Source organism: Podarcis bocagei, assembly GCF_964188305.1.
Source record: "Podarcis bocagei genome assembly, chromosome: 1".
Lineage (NCBI taxonomy): Eukaryota > Metazoa > Chordata > Lepidosauria > Squamata > Lacertidae > Podarcis > Podarcis bocagei.
This window is the reverse complement of record NC_138125.1, coordinates 114,704,951-114,725,169: the sequence shown is the minus strand read 5'-3', so window position 1 is coordinate 114,725,169 and position 20,219 is coordinate 114,704,951. Positions and strand designations below refer to the sequence as shown.

At 41.4% G+C, this 20,219-nt stretch overlaps 1 protein-coding gene across 1 annotated transcript; it reads left to right on the top strand.

Annotated features, from left to right (window-relative positions):
* The first annotated feature begins 6,819 nt into the window (after positions 1 to 6,819).
* ZC3H15 (zinc finger CCCH-type containing 15) lies at positions 6,820 to 18,595 on the top strand. Its single transcript, XM_081181450.1, has 10 exons — positions 6,820 to 7,248; positions 10,166 to 10,267; positions 10,970 to 11,081; positions 11,184 to 11,336; positions 12,442 to 12,533; positions 14,420 to 14,602; positions 15,288 to 15,434; positions 15,572 to 15,673; positions 15,910 to 16,036; positions 17,849 to 18,595. Exons 1-10 carry the CDS (start codon positions 7,165 to 7,167, stop codon positions 18,040 to 18,042), a joined length of 1,296 nt encoding a protein of 431 aa, XP_081037576.1. The 5' UTR covers positions 6,820 to 7,164; the 3' UTR covers positions 18,043 to 18,595.
* The last annotated feature ends 1,624 nt before the right edge of the window (positions 18,596 to 20,219 follow it).

The following is a 20,219-nucleotide window of genomic DNA, read 5'->3' as shown; positions in this document are numbered from 1 at the left end:
CTGGTCAATTAAGCAAAAACAACATGGAAATTGGAAATGGAACAGGCCCTTTCTCCCACCCTCACTATTATATTATATTATATTATATTATATTAAGCTTGGAAACAACAGAAAGCACCTCAGTAGCTGAGTGAAGTTCTCAAGTGATTCTTGAGGCACTCTGGTCCCAGATCATTTGGGCTGTTAAAGGATAATGCCATCCATGCAGCTTGAACTAAATCTGGAAACAACCTAAGAGCTAGTGACATATGAAAGGTATAATGTGAACCATTCTGCGAGTCTCTGCTATCAATCTGGTTCCGTTTTGAAGCAACTGAAGGTGCAGGCATTCTTTTATTTAATTTTTTATAAACTGCATTTTTATGTAAAGTTTTACAAGGCACTATAAAACAACTCCACGAAGATAGCATTACACTAGTCCAACACTCAGGCTGTACATATGTCAAGGTTGGGAGAGAATACTATATTCACACACATACATCATCATAACATATAACCTGCATTAGTTGGCTCTGCTCATATGATCCCTCTGTTTTGTGGCTGATGGATCACATGCATAAAACATGCACAAGGGTCCTCCTGATTCATGCTAAAGCTCCAACACACAATATGAGAAAGAGTTCACAAGCCAAAGTTTGTTGTGAAGTCCTGTCAAACAGACAGCATACTCCAGCCTTTTTCAACCTTTGATCCCCAGATGTTGTTGGACTACAACTCCCATCATACCTAGCTAACAGGACAAGTGGTAAGGAATAATGGGAGTTGTAGTCCAACAACATCTGGGGATCCAAGGCTGAGAAAGGCTGGCCTACACCAAAGGTGAGGAACCTGTTATCCACCAGTTGTTGTTGGACTTTAGTTTCCATCAGTCCCAGCCAGCATGCACAGGACAAGTGGTCAGGGATGATGGGAACTGGAGTCCAGCAACATCTGGAGGGCTGCAGGTTGCCCATTTGTGTCCTTCATGTATATGTGAACAACTTCAGTATATGTATGCAATGTGTGAAGCCTGTCAGACTTGGGACCAACAGGGTGGGTGACTCAGCTTCAGCAAAATGGAGGGGTTTTTTGCCTACTCTCATCACAGGTGTTACATATAACTGCCAATGCATGTGCTGAAGCAAAATGCACACAAGCCTTTTAGTGTATAAAATATTACACTTACGACAAAGTGTTTAAAAAACACACACACATCATAGCTGCAATCTGAAACGTTTTTTTAAAAATGAAAGTGTTAAAAATTTCCTACTACAGTTGCTTTCATTCTTAGTAATTACCCTGAAGCCAACCCTCACAAACAAACAGTGCAAAGAAGAAAACACAATAAATTTTGAAGTAAGTTTATTTTTATTTTTTCATTGTTATATTTTAAAAAACTTTAATAAATATCTTTTGAAAAAAATAAATAAATTTTGAAGTACGTTCCTTCCATTCTGCATATTTAAGGGTGCAATTTAGCTATGTGGACATTGCTGAATTCTTGGGTTATTGAAATAAAGCAAATTAAAATTTAACACTTTAGGATACAATTATCCATGTTCTAACAGAATGCTGGTACAGTACTTACAGCAGGTTTGGACTGCCATCTTCTGGGATCCTGGAAAATTGCCCCACCTTCTGCTAGACCTAATGCAGTGTTTTCAAGAGCTGAAAGTGATGATTCTACATGCTGTGCAGAATCCAGTTGTACAATATAGCTGTATAATTATTGACTGTGCTTTAGACTCCATAGAAGAGTTGTGTTGTTGAGTGTTCCCACACAAACACACACACTTCTTGTAACTAGCACATCTAGAAAGATTTTCTATGAGATGTTTATATGGGGCAGCACTCAACAATAGAACCTCTCCACACAGAGTCTGAAGGGCGGAGTCCAACCTCATTTTGCTACTTCTATACTGGAGGTGGGCCAGCCATCACAATCTGACATTTTCCATTGCAGAGGTAGCGTTAAAAGTATTGGGGCACAAGTAAGGTGGTGAGGGATGTCAAAGACCAGTCCTTTATTTGATAGGCTAGTGAAAAGATAAAGAACCATATGACGGGAGAGTCGGTGCAGGCCTTTCTGGAAAATAAATCAGTCTGGGAGAAAGAAGGGAAAGCAATCTGGAGAGAGTGGAGACACCAGCACAGAACAAATTTGGGGAGTAGGGTCACACCACAAATGCAGGCTGTCTGTCTGTCTTCCATTGTCTGTCATTCAAGAAAAAAGATAGCATGGACACTACAGTTAGATATACGTAGTTAGAAAAACATTTAGAGGTATAAGGTGACTTGCACTTATGCCCTGCAGTTCTCTTCATTGCTTTCACAGGGGATGCAGGGGGTTTTCTTGAGAAAGCCTCGCTAGCTTCATGCATCCCAATTAAAAAAATAAAAAAACCACAGAAATGAGGGAGATGGATGCTATTCCACATCACCCAGGCACCTCCACCAGCTTCTGCCTGCCAATTTCATCTGCTAACTTCAGCCTGCCAACTTCCATGGGTTTCACCTATTCATGAATATACACCAGTTTCTTTTCACACATGACATTCATGCACATATGCACACCACTAGCCCCAACCCCTTTCAAAATCTTAGTCATGCACACAAGCATGCACCAGAACACCAATGGACACAACCTTCCACTCACCATTTATTCATATTCATTGCCCAACTTCAATCCACAAATAACCACTGGCTTTTGTCAATCAGCTCCCAAAGGTGACATTCAACCAGTTTACAACCACAAATATCACTATGTTTCAGCCTTGCAACATCCAAATGAGAACTCCATTGGCTTCCACCCACCAACATCTGCCAGCTTCTGCTAGGTCCACCACTAGACATCACATATCACACCCCATGGATATCAGCTGCCTTCAAGCCACAATTCCACACTGCAAATGAACTTACCTTATTATTGCTCCGTAGCATCCTACAGCCAGATGATCATCTCCATCCATCTGTCTATTCACCTCCTCCAGGTGGAAGAAGACTGAACATCACTGCTTGCTGTGTATTGTTGGGGAAGAGGAAAAGGCCCATCTTCATATCCACTCAGCTGCCATGTACTTTTGTGATGTCACAGGTAGTCTGTAGCCAGTGGCAACAGCTGGAGATGTATCATTATAATCTCTGCAGGCCTCACAATTGTGGGTACACCTCAGCAGTGATTTATTTGTATGCTTGTTTATTGTTAAAAATATTTATAGAAACCAACCTTCATGTGTACTGATACCAGGGAAGGATATACCATAAAATGATTGTAGGAGTCCTTTTTCAGCACAAGGGTCACATTTCCCTCTAGGGACCCCCGCTACACACACACACACACACACACACACACACACACACACATCTATGTACAGTAGGCTTCATTCCAGCTATGTAAAAGCCAGAGGCTCCCCCCCCCCAATCCTTCAATCCGCTTAAATAAGAAGCATGATCGAAGTTCAGGAAAATATTCCAACCAGGCAGAAACATTTTGAGGGTGTACAGCTGGTGAGGGGAATGACCTAGAGAGAGTCCAGTGGTCTGCTCTTGACTTACAGACTGGACGTTCCCCACCCCATAATAAAACCCAAGGGTTATAGCCAGCATTATTTGCAATCAGATGAGACCTATTGAATCAATAGGGTTAATAACTTAAATCCATTGATTTCAATGGATGTACTCTGAGTATGATGTATTTGCATATTGTTCCAATTATTAAAAACACCAGCACACAAAAACACTAAAAAAAAAAGCTGAACAGAAGGAAAGGGTAAAATACTAGTTTCACAGTTAAGTAGCCACAATAGTTGCCCAAAACAGACATGACCAAAACATACAAATGCACACACAGAACTACATACTATATTCTTTCTCAACACAGACAAACTGCACATTTGCATGTGCCCACATCCATCCATTGAGAAGAGAAGACTCCCTGGAAAAGACCCTGATGTTGGGAAAGATGGAGGGCACAAGGAGAAGGGGATGACAGAGGACGAGATGGTTGGATAGTGTTCTCGAAGCTACCAGCATGAGTTTGACCAAACTGCGGGAGGCAGTGGAAGACAGGAGTGCCTGGCGTGCTCTGGTCCATGGGGTCACAAAGAGTCGGACATGACTAAACGACTAAACAACAACAACAAACAACATCCATCCATCCATATCTCAATCACACATGCATTACACATGTTCTCACCCATTACCATACTGCACACCTCTCTCAGCTTGACTTCATCATTATGTGCTGTATCACTTGCTTGCTCCATTTTTTTCCCCATGTACTGTACTGAGACAGGGTGATATATACTCAGAGTCGCAAAGTGATTTCATGCTCTTTATTCAGCTCATAGTGGTGAGGAGGAATGAATGAAAGTCCCCTCAAAGTATCTGCTTTATATACATTATTTACACAATGTGCTGCCAGTGGCGTAGCGTGGCTTGTCAGCACCCGGGGCAAGGCAAGTAATTTGCGCCCCCTAACCCGTGGATTTGCGCCCCCTAACCCTAACCCCCAGATGTTGCGCCCGGTGCGGCCGGCCCCCCCTGCACCCCCCACGCTACACCACTGTTTCCTGGCAGTTTTATTCTCTTGGCAAACCGCTTTTGTAGCTGTCAAGCGGTTTATAAATTTTAGGATTTTTTTTTTTTTTAAGGGCATTTTCAGAAAAAGCTGCTCGTGGCTCTCAGCTGTTCCCTCTCAGCTGCTCGCTCCTAGTTTGTGGGAGGGTGGATTTAAGGCGTGACGGGGGGGTTGCGTGCGAAGAAGGGCAACCTCTCCCCACTCCGCCGCTTTGCTCCACCCTGGCTGGCAGGCTGGCTACACGCGACGCGCTCGGAGAGGGCCTCCGGATCGTCCCCCGGGCTGGGCAAGGGCTCGTTCTCACGCAGCGGCTGTTGCGCAGCCTCGCCGCCGCCGCCGCCCTTGCTCCTTCGCGTGCGGGGAAAGGCCGCCGGCAGCCCTGGGAGCGCCTCCCTCCGCGCCTTCACACGCAGCTGTGCCAGCCCAGCAGGCGGCTCCCATCCTCCCCGAGCCCCGGCCGGGCTAGCGGGGGTTGTGAGCCACCTGCAGGGAGCCGGGGGTCCTAGCAGGCTCCCTCGGAAGGTGGAGCGGGGCCCTCCTTCGCTGGAGGTTGGATGGCCAGCTGCGAGGAATTCTTAGCAGGCTCGCTCCACCTACTCCTCCTCCCGACTTTGCAAGGAATTAGCAGGCTCGCTCCACCTCCTCCTCCTCCCGACTTTGCTGCTGCTGCTGCTCGGCTTTTTTCCTCTACCGACGGCACGCTGTGCCTTGGAGAGGTTCCCGCTTCCTTGAGGGGGGCCGGCCAAACGCGCCCCCCAAAATGTTGCGCCCGGTGCGGCTGGCACCCCTGGCACCCCCCACGCTACGCCACTGTGTGCTGCACATGATCGGCTAATTCTGGAATTCTACTGTAAGCCAATCAGGTTGTGGATTCACTTATATCTGGAGCATGATTGGGTGGTTCCTGCCAACCAATCATACTGCTGTATTGTTCTAGGACCAATCAGACTGCTTCAGTTTGGATCCTATTCAACTCAGTACATAACACCGGGGCTCCCTTTTTTGAGCGTGAAGCAAAGAAGCGGAGTTTAGAAAAGGGAAGCACAACAAACTGGTGACGTGGGAATGCTTTACTCTAATGATTTAGAGACAGAGTGCTTTTCTTTGCCAGCCCACTCAGTTTCCATACCGTCAAAGGTCCTATTCTAAGATGCACGCTCCTGCACTGGATTCAGACCCACAACATCAGAGGCGCCAGACAAACGAGAACGTGTAGCCTGAACCATGTAGCTACGCTTTTTGAAGGGAGCAATATATTGCGCCAAAGAAAGGTGCTTGTCATTTATACAAATGGCCACAAGGTGTCAGCTGTTTGTAACTTTAAAGGGGAAATCTGCATTAACCTATAGCCAGAAAAAGGCAAACACACGCAGCACAATTCTATGCATACATGTAGTAAGCACCACTAAACAGGGATCGTGGGCATAGCCAGGATTTAAGCTATGCACCTATCTGTCATCATCCTGTCTGGCTCTGTCTAGCAGATTCTAAATTAAATTTCTCAACAACTGTTATTTTAAATTACTTTCTTTTGACCCCGTGCTCAGAAAAACCTGTCAAAATCTTTCTACAATGTATACTTTTAGTTAAGTATTTTTTTTTTTACTTATTTACTTGATTTAGTGGGGGGGACGACACTTGCCTCCCTGCCACACCCATGACTGGGATGACTGCCACCTCGAACGTAGAACAAAGGGGGGGGTGCGCCGTGTGCGTATTTCACCAAAATATTAATTTTCTGCTTCTCTCTGTCACACCATCCTTCAAAACTTTGGTGGCTATTGGATTCCATTAACCTTGTCAAAGATAAGATAACATCAGCTCCAGCAGCAGGCGACGCATCCCTTGTGAGGCTGGATCAGCTGCCCCTGCGAGCCCTGCCGCCTGAAGCAGCTGCCTCATCTTGCCTCAGGACGTTTTCGGAACGCTTTAGGAGGGCCGAAGTCATACTTTTAATAAAGAAGGCTTCCAGATATTTTGCTGTCCTTGACACAAGCGAGGGGCAGAGGCGCGACGAACGTTACAAGCAGTTGACCACCTCAGACTAACAGCCTCTGAGGAGAAGCACTCCGAACCTTTCCCCCTCCCCTCTACCCGGCGAAACCGAACCCTCAACGGAAACCTAAGCCCCGCCCCCGTGACGCAATCGCACGCCGCGGGAGGGTTCTCTGGCGGGTGGGGCTTAACTAAGCTCCGCCCTTTGCCTTGTCCTGTCAGGGTTTCGCAATGCACTGTGGGAGCGAGGCGATGAGCGTCGAGAGCGGCGGCGGGCCGGGGAGGGAAAGGCTCTTGCGCGCGTGCGCGCTCTCTCTCGTCACGTTCGGCTTTTCCTCGTCTCTTCCCGTTCCCATAATGCTCTACCGCTTCCGTCACTGACGGCTTGTCGCAAACGCGAAGCCCTCGTTCTGCCGGTGGTGGATTCCATCAGTCTCCCCTCACAGCTTGCCCGCCGCCACCACCACCCCCAGCAGAGCCCCCATCCCCTCCGCTTGGCGGTTAAGCAAAGGCGTGGGGGCCGCTTTTGCTCCAGGGCCTCGGCGGCGACTTCTTCCCTTCCCCCCCCACCCGTTCTCTTCCCTCCTCTTCCTCCTCCCCCCCTTTCCGAAATGCCCCCAAAAAAACAGGCACCGGCAGCATCGGGGGCGGGTAACAAAAAGGCAGATCAGAAAAAGAAGGAGAAGATCATCGAGGTGAGACATTTTAGGCCCAATTATCGTGGGGGGGTCAAGCTCTGTTTTGGGGCTGTACCACTAAGGACTGCAGGGAAAGCTTTTTAACAGCGTGGCCTCCAAACCTACCCAATGTGTACCCTGCATGTAGAAAGCTAACATTTTAGGAAGGGGGAAGTTTCAGCTCATGTCATTTCTCCCAGACATGTTCTGGGGTGGTGGGTGTTTTCGTCTAGAGAACCAATAAACCAGGAGCCCCCCCCCCAATTTGTGTTCTGATTTTGTGCGATCCAGACAAAGAGGTAGGCAACTTTTAGCAGGGTAGTGAAGATGCCACCTCTCTGTAATTACCTGCTTCGCTTCCCTTGGCTGGACTTGGCACCCAGTACAGGTTTCGGAGGCTGCACTAATTCTGGTCCTGAGCCGAGTCCAAGATCCTCAGGTGGCATCATAAATTAGTATTGCCATTCCTGTTTATGTGCTCTCTGCTCCTGTTAATTATTACAAGGCTTTAAAGCATTGCTGGGGAACATGTGGCCTGCCAGATGTTGATGTATTATCACTCCTGTCATCCCTAACCTTTGGCCAGATTGGCTTGGGCTGATGGGAATTGGGAGTCCCCACAGAATCAGGAAGGCCCACAGCTTAGCCACCTGTTTTAAAGAAGCTATAGGTACTGGACGCAGGTGGTGCTGTGGGTTAAACCACAGAGCCTAGGACAGGGGTCTGCAACCTTTAAGACAAAAAGAGCCACTTGGACCCGTTTCCGAAGAAAAAAACAACTGGGAGCCGCAAAACCATTGCGACATTTAAAACAAATATATCTCCGGAGCCGCGATCTGACAGTGGGTGGGAAGGTGACGTCGGGACAGTGCGTGACCCCTGGCCTAGGACTTGCTGATCAGAAGACCCCTGGCCTAGGACTTGCTGATCAGAAGGTCATGGTTCGAATCCCCGCAACGGGGTGAGCTCCCGTTGCTCGGTCCCTGCTCCTGCCAACCTAGCAGTTCGAAAGCATGTCAAAGTGCAAGTAGATAAATGGGTACCTCTCCGGCGGGAAGGTAAACGGCGTTTCCGTGTGCTGCTCTGGTTCGCCAGAAGCGGCTTAGTCATGCTGGCCACATGACCCTGAAGCTGTACGCTGGCTCCCTCGGCCAATAAAGTGAGATGAGCGCCGCAACCCCAGAGTCGGTCACGACTGGACCTAATGGTCAGGGGTCCCTTTACCTTTACCTTTAGGTACTGGATATCTCTTAAACAACGCCATCTTTGGAGTAATGCACAGGACTATATGCCTCATATTTTTCTATCAGTATTATTTTTCAGAGGGTATATTTCAGTATTATTTTGAAAGTGGCATGGTAGTAAATAAAAAGGCTGAGCCCAGGCATTTGTTTCCAATGCCTGAACTTAACTTCCTTCTATAGTCAGGTCATTGATTCATCCAGTCTGGGATTGTATACATTGGTTGGCATACTTTTAATGAGGCCTTTCCTAGCCCTACATATTTGCCAGGGATTGAACTTGGACCCTTTCTCATGCAAGTCATACAAAACATGTACTCTGTACACTGAACTATGGTGGTAAAATTCCTACACATCATTATTATGGGAAAGGCTTCCAAATTCCTGATCAAAGGGTCATGTTTTCAGGTGGATAAGCCCTCCAGCATCTCTTCAAAAAAGTAAAGTACTGAAAGATACAAAACAATTTGTAATGGTGGGATTAAGAGAGCTGTGTGCATTTCGGAGTAAAACCCACACAACTTACTCTGGTTTATTACTGAGTGATCATGTTTAAACTAATCAAAGTCATTGAACACCCTGTGCGGTTTCTACTTCTGAGTGAACATGCATTGGTATGGAATTGTAATGCTAATAACCATATGGTGATACCCATAAACCAGATGAAATATTCTAAACCAGATGAAATATTGGAGTCAGACTGATAGATGGATTTTGAACCAAAACAAAAATGTTCCTTGATATTATTAATATAATAGTATTATAAAATAAGGCTGTTCTTTAGACTTTAACCCTGACATTCAAATAATTTAACCAGTACACATAACACACCATATTAAGTTATGACAGTGTTAGAAGTGAAAGGTGAATTGCTATGTTACTTTGCCTAAATATGATCCACATGATGTACATCTTTTAAAACTTTTAGATGAAAAGTGTTGGTTCTTTTAACACTGGAGCAATTTCAATTGCAAAAAAACTTTCTTTTTTGAATGAATAGGTATTCCTGTTTAGCAGTTCAACAGAGATGAATTCAAAGAGAAAAGGCCATATATGTTATATGTGGCAAAATTAATATTGTAGAAAATTTGAAATTATAATTATAAATGTACTGCTATTACAGTAGCAATTGGGACCATGTTACAGAATATTGTGCCCAAATCAGTTGTATATTGTTGTCAGTAACGTCCTCTGCATGCAGAATATTTTGCTTCCATTTTAATTGGTCATCTAAACATGGTTATTGTAATTCTAAATTGTAGTTTGTTCTAATCCATGAACTCAGAAACCTTTAAGTTCTTTTAAAAAGAATTATCACAGTCCCGTAGTTACTAAAAATTTCTTGATAACTGGGTAGGCTCACCCTCCTTTATTTGCATAGCTCTATTGAATCATCAGATTTTATCACTGAAGAGAATATTAGATACACATTGCAAGACAGATGCATATGATTTAAACTGACCTGTAAAGAGCCTTCATGGGAGATTTATACTAGAATTGGTGGTTTTGGTCACTAGATAGCAGTTAAAATGTATTTATTTTCTAACAGAGTTAAAAGCAAAAAGGTTTTATTTAGAGTTTTAAGTGTTTGACTAAACAGATGTGCACTAAAAGTGAATGAGTGTTAAACTACATTTTCTACACATTGAAAAATCATGCTAGCTAATAACATTCCTACAAACCTTTCAAATTAGGACAAAACCTTTGGCTTGAAGAATAAGAAAGGAGCGAAACAACAAAAGTTTATCAAGGCTGTGACCCATCAAGTTAAGTTTGGTCAGCAAAACCCACGGCAGGTAAGTAAATGTTTGCTTGGCTTCACTGTTCTCTCTTTGCACTTGTTATAATGTGATTGCTTTTTCTATTATGTTGCATCATAGGAGTGTGGAGCTGTCAGAAGATGAGACAATTAAGTTAGGTCATTCTTTGTTGGATAAATTTGTGTTAGGGGGCAGCCATTATGCTTATGGATGTATTGTGAGATTAGGCCATACTCATAGCAGAAAAAGAGGTGATGGGCTATAGATAGCCCTTGGGCTACATGGAACAGTTCAAAATATATTAATGTGTCTTTTAAAATTTTTTATTGTATTTATTTATATCTCGTCTTTTTCCCAGACTGGGACTCAATGTGGTTTACAGATGAAATAGAAAAAATGAAAAACAAAGAAAGAATAATTGAAAAGTAATTAAATACTTGTACAATTAATATATAATATCTGTACAAAAATAGATAATAGCAACAATAAAATGACAAAATATGGTTAGTTAAAAATGAAAGAAAATGCTTTCAAACTCCTCACAGCTGCACCAGAGAGGAGAGGGAAACACACAAGCCCAGGTTATGCACAGGCTCGTTCCGCTTATAATGTCTGGAAAAAGGCCATTATGAATTATGTTTTATGGATATTGTATCATGCACTTTGTTTTAAGAGTTGTGGTATGCACTTACACACTCTCGCTGGTCTTGTAAATACCTGTTCTGTGTGTTGTTTTAGGCTGGTCAAGCAGAAGGTGACAAGAAACTAAAGAAAGATGATAAGAAGAAAGAATTACAGGAACTGAATGAGCTTTTCAAACCTGTGGTTGCCGCACAGAAAATCAGTAAAGGCAAGCTTTCTTTGGATGACTTCCATTTTCCTGCCTCAGTGCATCTCAGATTTATGTATTACTTAATCTGGAAAGTTACTAAATAATCAGCATATCTTGCAGGTGCCGATCCAAAATCAGTAGTCTGTGCTTTCTTCAAGCAAGGGCAATGCACAAAAGGGGACAAGTGCAAATTTTCTCATGACTTGACTTTGGAGAGAAAGTGTGAAAAGAGAAGTGTTTACATTGATGCCAGAGATGAAGATCTTGAAAAGGGTAGGCTACTTCTTGAAAATTGCTGACAAATTGTTTTTCTGTTGTAGTTTTTAGAACAAATCATGTCTTTGAGGAAGTAGATATAAATGCAAGTCTAAATAGGTGGTTCTTCTCTTCATTGGATTTTCATACATACTTATGTAAAGGACAAATTACCTGCATTTCTACAGATTCACTGTGGTCTGTGCTTTCAATTTTTATAAGCATTTAAACCAGGGTTAAAATTGGTTAAAATGAAGAAATGGAGCTCTTTGATCTGGGATGGTGACTCTCCAGCCCATGAGCCTGTCTCGTTGTGCCAGGGGGTCCATCTTGGGAATTTTTTTTCCCTTTGCAAACAGCAAAGGCTTTAAAACAATACTGATTTTGGAAGTCTCAACAGTTGGGAGTTCAAAGTGCAGCATCAGCTGGCATAGTGATGTCATAGGAGCTGCATTCATCTGTCACATTTGGCCCACCAGGATGTGAAGAGAGTGATCTGGCCCAGTGGCCAGAAAATGTTCCCTGCCCCTGTCCTAGATAATGGTGTCTCTTGGCACTGTCTTGTGCTTTTACTCTGGGAGAATGAATGTAAAATAAGAGAGCTGCAAATTGATCAGTGGCTATATTTATAAACATAGCACTTAGGAAAAGACTCCTGTGAACATGCTTCAGCATAATTCAGATGCAGTGCTAAATTATGGATTGGTGTTACATGAACAAACCTGTGCAAACTTTGGACTCATGCACCCAACCCCTTCCTCTGGCGTGGCTAAGAGGAGCAATTTGGAAGCTTTTCTTTTTTTCCCACTTCACAAGAGTTTGGACTTACTAGTTAGTTGGTTTTGATACCTGAACCTGGTTTTCTAAGGTAATTATTTTGATCTTTCCTTGAATTCATTAATTCCTCTTGTTGCTTCATCCAAATATTTCGCTATTTGTCTTCATCTTAGCCCTGCCTCCCTTTGCACTTTTAATTCCTTCTGGCTTACATCTTTTTAATATGCCACTTGCAGTATAAACACAAAGGTAGAATTCAAATATTTATATAGGAGAGCTTTGCTGGTGGTGTTGAACAAGCTTAGTCCTTCCCTTGTATAATGAAATGTTTTGCTGCTATATGTAGACACAATGGATAACTGGGATGAAAAGAAACTGGAGGAGGTAGTGAACAAGAAGCATGGTGAAGCTGAAAAGAAGAAACCCAAAACCCAAATAGTATGTCTGTCTTGTTTTGTATTGGAATACCTAGTTTAAATCTTATATATTACATACCTCATTTTTAGCAGAAAAAAAGTTTATAAAATGACAGGATATTCTTATTGTGTGACTTGTGACTGAAAATAAGCTGTGATGCAAATAAGCTGAATTGTTAAAAAAATACTATGTCAACAGCTTGAACTTTTAAGGACAAAATAGCTCAGGGACCACCTGGTGACATTATATGATAATGCCAAGGTACGATAAACAATACTAAATAGAATGAGAAGTAGCTCAGAGATGTAATTACTTTATGTAGTTATTAGTACAATATAGCTAAAATCCAGTCCATAATAATTACAAGTACTCTTGTTTTGAAACTATACTATTTACTAGTGTTGATCAAAACCTTATGTGTGATAATTACAGTGGTGCCCCGCAAGACGAATGCCTCGCAAGACGAAAAACTCGCTAGACGAAAGAGTTTTCCGTTTTTTGAGTCGTTCCGCAAGACGAATTTCCCTATGGGCTTGCTTCGCAAGACGAAACGTCTTGCAAGTTTGTTTCCTTTTTCTTAAAGCTGCTAAGCCGTTAATAGCCGCTAAGCCGCTAATAGCCGTGCTTCGCAAGACGAAAAAACCGCAAGACGAAGAGACTCGCATAACGGATTAATTTCGTCTTGCGAGGCACCACTGTAGTTGATTCAGCAAATGGAGTCTGGAAGTCTAGTTTTATAACCCATTACTATTAAATTTGAGTATTGGGGGCTGGAGGGCTTGTGTTATGTTGTAAATAAAATTCCAATTTAAAAAATTTAGTTATAAGGTGTAATTGCTGTTCACTGTATAGTACAATGACATATAGATGGCAATTCTGTGGTGTCACAAAATTATTTCATAGACTGTAATCTCAAACTTGATTTTATTTAAAAGTAGATAATCACCGTAACCTGCAAATCAAAGAACAATGATTGAAACATGATACTACTTTCCTAGGTAAAAATGGTTCCATGGAGGTCTTATTCTTCCAAATCAATATAAATGTATACTTTTTTGACTAAAGGTAACCATTAAACCAGAGAGCTAGCTCAGATGTACACAAGTTGTTGCATACACTCATTGAGGATTTTACCCTTTGTTGAGATAATGGCCTTCCTATGTCATTTTCACCAATTCTTTTTAACTCCTTGAGTTTTTGGAAATGTTTGCCATAAAGCCAGAGTAGTAAGGAATGCTGCTCTATACATTCTAAGCCCAGCTGAATGTATAGACTCCTTAGTGGGGGGTTTCCTGCATTTGCTGCCAAAGTCAAGAGAACTTAACATTTCTCCATATTGTGCCAGATTCTGCTATGTAACCACTGCATTCAGTCATGATTGATTTATACATGTCATACATTTAGGGGTTCTGGAAGAAATTCAGTGTCACGCTAAGGTAACAGTTCCATCAGGGCAAGCATTTCAATTTGCCAGACAGAATGATCCCCCTCTTCTTCCCTTACATGCTGTTGCAGGGGTTATCTCAGTCCCAATTTGGGGGGGATGCAGTAGGGAGGAGGAATGTTTTTGCCCCACTGCAAAAGCTGAAGTTGTTATACAAAATTTCCACTTATAGGACTCATTGATTGAATCTCGCTCACTGCATCTGATAACTTTAAAAATAGGTACAATTGCTGAGTGAATATAGATTTAATTGTCATACTATGATAAGTTCATCCACTGTGTAGTGCAGCGTTTCCCAAACTTGGGTCTCCAGCCATTTCTGGTCTACAGCTCCCATCATCCCAAGCTAGCAGGACCAGTGGTTTGGCATAGACACGTGGTTTGGTGACCAGAGCCTAAGATTCATTCTGCCTATTGTGTCTATAAAATGAAGACCATGTGTGATAATAAATGTTCCATGCAGGTCTGCAAGTATTTCCTCGATGCTATTGAAAACAATAAATATGGATGGTTTTGGGTCTGTCCTGGTGGAGGAGACAACTGTATGTACCGCCATGCGCTCCCTCCTGGCTTCGTACTCAAGAAGGACAAGAAGAAAGAAGAAAAGGAAGAAGAAATTTCTTTAGAAGATCTAATAGAAAAAGAGGTAACGTTGTAGTCATTTTCTCTATAAAAATACAGTAGTTTGTTACTTTGATGTTATGAGGTTATTTTAGCAATGAGGAGTCTTTAGTTAACTGGATTTTTGTATACCTGAGCCTTAATATGGACACTTTAATTTTTTTTAAGGCTTATTTCAGTAAAATTTAGCAATTTCTATCTATAATTGGAGTAGATTTATTGGATCACAGCAGATTTTTTTGTAATACTTTAGTTAGGTTTAAAAAAAATCAATTTCTGCAACATCAGGAATCAGTACTGATTTCCTGTCTCCAAGGGACAGCTATGTTTACTTTTTTAAAAAATGTGTTCATATATTCAAACTGAATACAGTGTAGCACTTCATGTTAAATATCTGATTACTAATAAATGTGGCTTGCCATGTACTTGGAAAATGTTTACTCAGAGAAGAACATTTATGGGTATTAGTGCATCATCTAGTCTTTTTGACATTAGGTAATTCTTTATTCTGGCTGTCTTTCATGTTTACTAGCTCCTTGCAGGCTCAGAGGAAACTATGAGAACAATAATGGAGATTTGCTAAGATTCATAGAACAAAAGCTTCTGCAGAAGGGCTGTATTTAATTGCTTTAAGGCTTTTTCTTAATGTACTGGAGAGAAAAAATGAATCTTCTAAAAGCGTGCTCGGTTAATAATGTTTTCTCTTACAGCGTGCAGCCTTAGGAGCAAATGTTACTAAAATTACTTTAGAGTCTTTTCTGGCATGGAAGAAAAGGAAAAGACAAGAAAAAATTAATAAGGCTGAGCAAGATATGGAAAGAAGGAAAGCAGACTTTAAGGCTGGCAAAGCACTGGTGGTAAGTTCTGTGTGGCCTGATCTATAACATTAAAGTCATGTAATGACACACAGGCAAACATTTTTCAGTGAAGCGAAATGTTCCGAACTCTCAAATGTGCATTACTGTTTCATATGGTGCTCTTTCTCTCTGACTAGATCAGTGGGCGTGAAGTGTTTGAGTTCCGGCCAGAGCTGGTCGATGCAGATGATGAAGAAGCAGATGACACCCGTTATATTCAAGGAACAGGTGAAGATGAGGTAAAGGAGATCCAAGAGTATTGTATGCAATCTCAAGACAACCAAAGAATAACCTTATTTCCATGGTTGAGGAACTTACATAATGAACTGTAGCATTATTAGGGACCACTATGTACCAGGTGCCTTTGGATCACAGCATGATCTGCTGTGGGTCAGCTGCACTGAATGCAGTGGGACTTAAAGCCTACACTGATTCTGCTGTAAGTAAAATTAAAATAACCTTTTCCCCCTTTCAGGTTGATGAGCAGGTGGATGTAAATGATGTGGACTTGAACCTGTATGTTCCAAAAGCCGTAGATGAGACTGGAATTACAGTAGCAAGTCTGGAACGATTTAGCACATACACTTCGGCTGAAAAAGATGGTAAGATTTGTGTATTCTGAAGATCTGCAGTAGTATTTAAATTTTGATAGGTTATGGATATATTCAGGATTTTAATTGATATATTCAGGATTGTAGTCAATGAAGCTGTCCTATTTATGCAAGAACTTGCCCTTGCACATCGGAACTGCCTTTCCATTCCTCCCACACACTCCCTTTGATCCCTTCTAGGGGTTCCCCCAACTCACCAGAGCAGATTTGGGGGCAGAGGAAATTCCATTGTTAAAGTGGAAGTCCTTGGCACAAATGTAATTCCATTATTGGATTCAACCTTTAATGCATGGGTGTAGGCAGGGGAGACAGCTGCCCCCCCCCAAATCAAGAAAATCAATAAAAAATACTTATTTAACTGAGGTTTTGCCCCCTCCAGCATAAATCCTGGCTATGCCCATGCTTTAATGTTTCGTGCCACAGTGTGTGACTCCTCCTATGTTTTTAATTTATCCTTGCAGTTTGTATATGGAATAGATTGCAAAACATTAACTTGGGTAGGTGGTTATCTCTTTTAAAAAGTTACTTATGTATCTTTCCTGTACACCGACATGTATAATGATATATAACATTGTATCCATTATGACCCATCCAGCTCTATATAGTGGAATATGGATTGTGTAATAATAATAACAACAATAATGATGATGATGATGATGATGATGATGATGATAATTTTTTAAAAAATCTATACCCTTCCCATCTGGCTGGTATCCATTACCAGCATGAAAATTAAATTTCATCTTTGTAACGATAATGTCACTCATTTCCCCATTCCCCTCCTGTCCATTTCTCATTCTTTCTGAAATCTTCAGGATAGAGACTATGGGAAAATGCATTGGCATATTTAATATCCATTTTCTAGCTCTTGCTGTGGTTTTCTTTGGAACACATTATTTCTGAAGCTGCTAAAATTGTATAGTCACTATACACATATTAAAAAGAGAACATTACTGGCCTACAAGTTTGGAATCTAAAAGACATGAGAAAAAGGGGTGGGGATGATAGGGAGTGGAAAACAAGCAGGCATCAACTATTATTATTATTATTATTATTTATCATTATTATTTATACCCCACCCATCTGGCTGGGTTTCCCCAGCCACTCTGGGCGGCTCCGAACAGAATTAAAAACACAATAAAACATCAAACATTAAAAACTTCCCTAAATCGGGCTGCCTTCAGATGTCTTCTGAAAGTCAGATAGTTGCCTATTTCCTTGACATCTGATGGGAGGGTGTTCCACAGGGTGGGTGCCACTACCAAGAAGGCCCTCTGCCTGGTCACATAGTTCTTAAAATGACAAGCTTGAATGGAAACTGTTCAGAAAGAGTAGAAGCTAAATTACCAACTGATCTTTAAACCGGGTCTATGGAGAGAGGCCTGATATTCCTTTGCCCTCTGCCACCATTAGGAAAAAGCAAAACACACAAAAAAATCACAGAACAAATATAAGGGTGGTTTGCTCACTCTGAGAAGTATCTAACAAAGTAGTTCGATTAGCACACAAACTTCCAGCTGTGCAATGGAACTTCTCCTTCCTCTCCCTTCCCCACAGACTCCCTAAATCTGTTTTGGGGTTTCCCCCACTCCTTGAGCACATTTAGGGAGGGCACAAATGTTTGATTGCACAAATGGAATTCCTAGCGCTAATAGAATTCCTTCATTGGAATCCAATATATATTTTTCAGATACATCAGCCTCACTTTCTAGAGTTGTGTAGCCAATTTTCTTAGCCTGCTTAACATCAGCAGGAAAAATAGGTGTTGAAATGGTACATAGTACAAATTCTTTTCACTTTCAGATAACAAGTTGAGTGAAGCTTCTGGAGGTGGACTGGAGAATGGAGAACAAAGTGATTTGGAAGCTGACAGCGACATGGAGGGCACCCAGGAAAATGGAGTAATTGATGCAGTCCCAGTCGATGAAAATCTTTTTACTGGCGAGGATTTGGAAGAATTAGAAGAAGAACTAAACACACTTGATTTAGAGGAATGAACAAGCAGCATATGAATTTAAATCTACTTGACGTTAATACTCTCTCCATTTTTTATGTGGAGTACTCTTGGTTCCTCACATGATTCTGGGGAAAAAAACATTAAACAGAAATATCTTTCCCCCCAATTTTTTCCTGATTCAGTCTTAACCAGCTTAATAAACTTCCCAGATAGTACACTGAGAAAGAACTCTCTTAATGTACAATGACGTAATGAAATCCCCGCCAAAGTAGGAAGTCGATCACAACTTTTCCAGGATGTGTGAAGGGGTGTGTTGCTACCAAGTCCAGGAAGAGGCCAAGAATTCCTTCAGTAGAACTGCATTTGAAATAAGTATTTTGAGTGATTAAGTTTGTGCTACAATACTGTAAGTCGAAGTGATAACAGGTTGAAATGGCTGTGTTCTTAAAAGTGCTGGAATTGCTTTTGATTATTTGACCAAACAGATACCTAAGGTAGAGATTCATAAAATCACACAAGTATGGTCCCTGCTTCTAAATTTTTAAGTTAATCCACCAAGGTGTAAATAAAGACTATCTGGTTAAAAAAACAAACCATGTTGGTTCTACATTAGTGTATGTGCATGTTTTGCAAATATGCAGTAGACCTAAACAAAAGCACTTCTGCAAGTATGATTAATTGCAGTTTAAAGTGTAATTTATAGATTGCCTCTGTGTGTGAAAAGGCTGCTTCTTCTGCCTGCTGAAAAATCCCAGTATATGCAAAATGTACTTGCCATGACTTCATCATTCTTTCTGGTTTTCAGGCATATCCATTTGTATGTAGTGTAAATTTTGTGAGATTTGGGAATTAGTAGTACTGGAATTCTGCTTTCAGCAATCAAAGCAGGAGATTCCTGCATTCTTTGGACTACAGAGCCAAATGGATTTGAATTTAGCTGTAATGTTGAAAAGACAAATACCATATCACAGTGGTATTTTAAAAAAATGTGTTAGCCCAGGTAGTTCAACATTAAATACAGCAACTCGCTTTGTATTTTTTGTAGCAAAGTTTAGCAGTTTTTCTGGCAGAGTAGCTTGCAAACCAGTGATGTGGAGAGAGCTTTCAGACAAATGTTACATTTCATGTGGCATAGACCTTTGGCTTAGAATGTGAATATAGCCTCGTTCATTTCAAAAGTGTTTTAGTCCCATATTTTAGTACGAATGGGATATGTTGCTATATGACCCAAGTACTAAAATCTAGAAATTCTAGATAGATTTTTTTAAAAAATGGAAAATTACTTGGAAGGGATATTGTGAACACTGGAAACTGAAAATGCCTTGACTAATCTGTCCAGCTGGTGAGAGGTAATGCTTCATCCAGTACTGGGGGGGGGGGGGGAGTTAAAACATAATGCTAAATAAGATAATGCTGAAGATTGATTTGTAGAACTGAATGTTAATGGACTAGCTATCAAAGTTCATAGAACCTTCCCAGCCTGTGGCTGGATTAAAATAGAAAAACTTGGATCAGCCTATACCTAAGTGGGATCTGTAGGGTTGCTTATATATTTTATGTGTACTTTATTTTTCGCCGTCTCCTTCATTGCTCACTTTTTTCATGCAGACCTCTTATTGAGTTGAGATTCATTTGAATCACAATGTCTTGCTTATCTGCCTTAATTTTTCCAGAACCAAGTAGAGTTGTGGGCTTCCGTTTGTCATACATCCTGCTTTTTATTTTTTAAAAAGCACTTGAATTATTTTTTTTAGCACTGCAGTATGCTTGTTTTCAAGGAAAATGAAGAGTAAATGTTGTTGAGCATCTTGATGTTATTCTCTTTTTCAAAAGTTTGGAAAACTTTCCTCTCTAAAATGTAGACTGAAGATTAAACAGCAGACCCAGCCATTTTCAGTTGTGGCTAATGTGACCTGCTTATTTTTGAAGTAGCATTACTATGCCAAACAAACCTTAATAAGACACATTCTTTGATTCCTCTGTCCTGAAAGTGGGTTAGCCTTTTGAATTGTAGTGGATGATTGTGTTTATACTTGTGCTATTATTTTCCAAAAGACATTGAATAACTTTGTATTCAAGTTCAGTTATAGTGAAGGAAAAGACAAGATCATGTTGAGATTGAATCCTCTGTTTAATTGCAGTGTGCAGTGAACCACATGGAGAAAACGCATCTAGATCATATAACATGGGAATTCTTGTAAATCAGTGGCTCTGCAG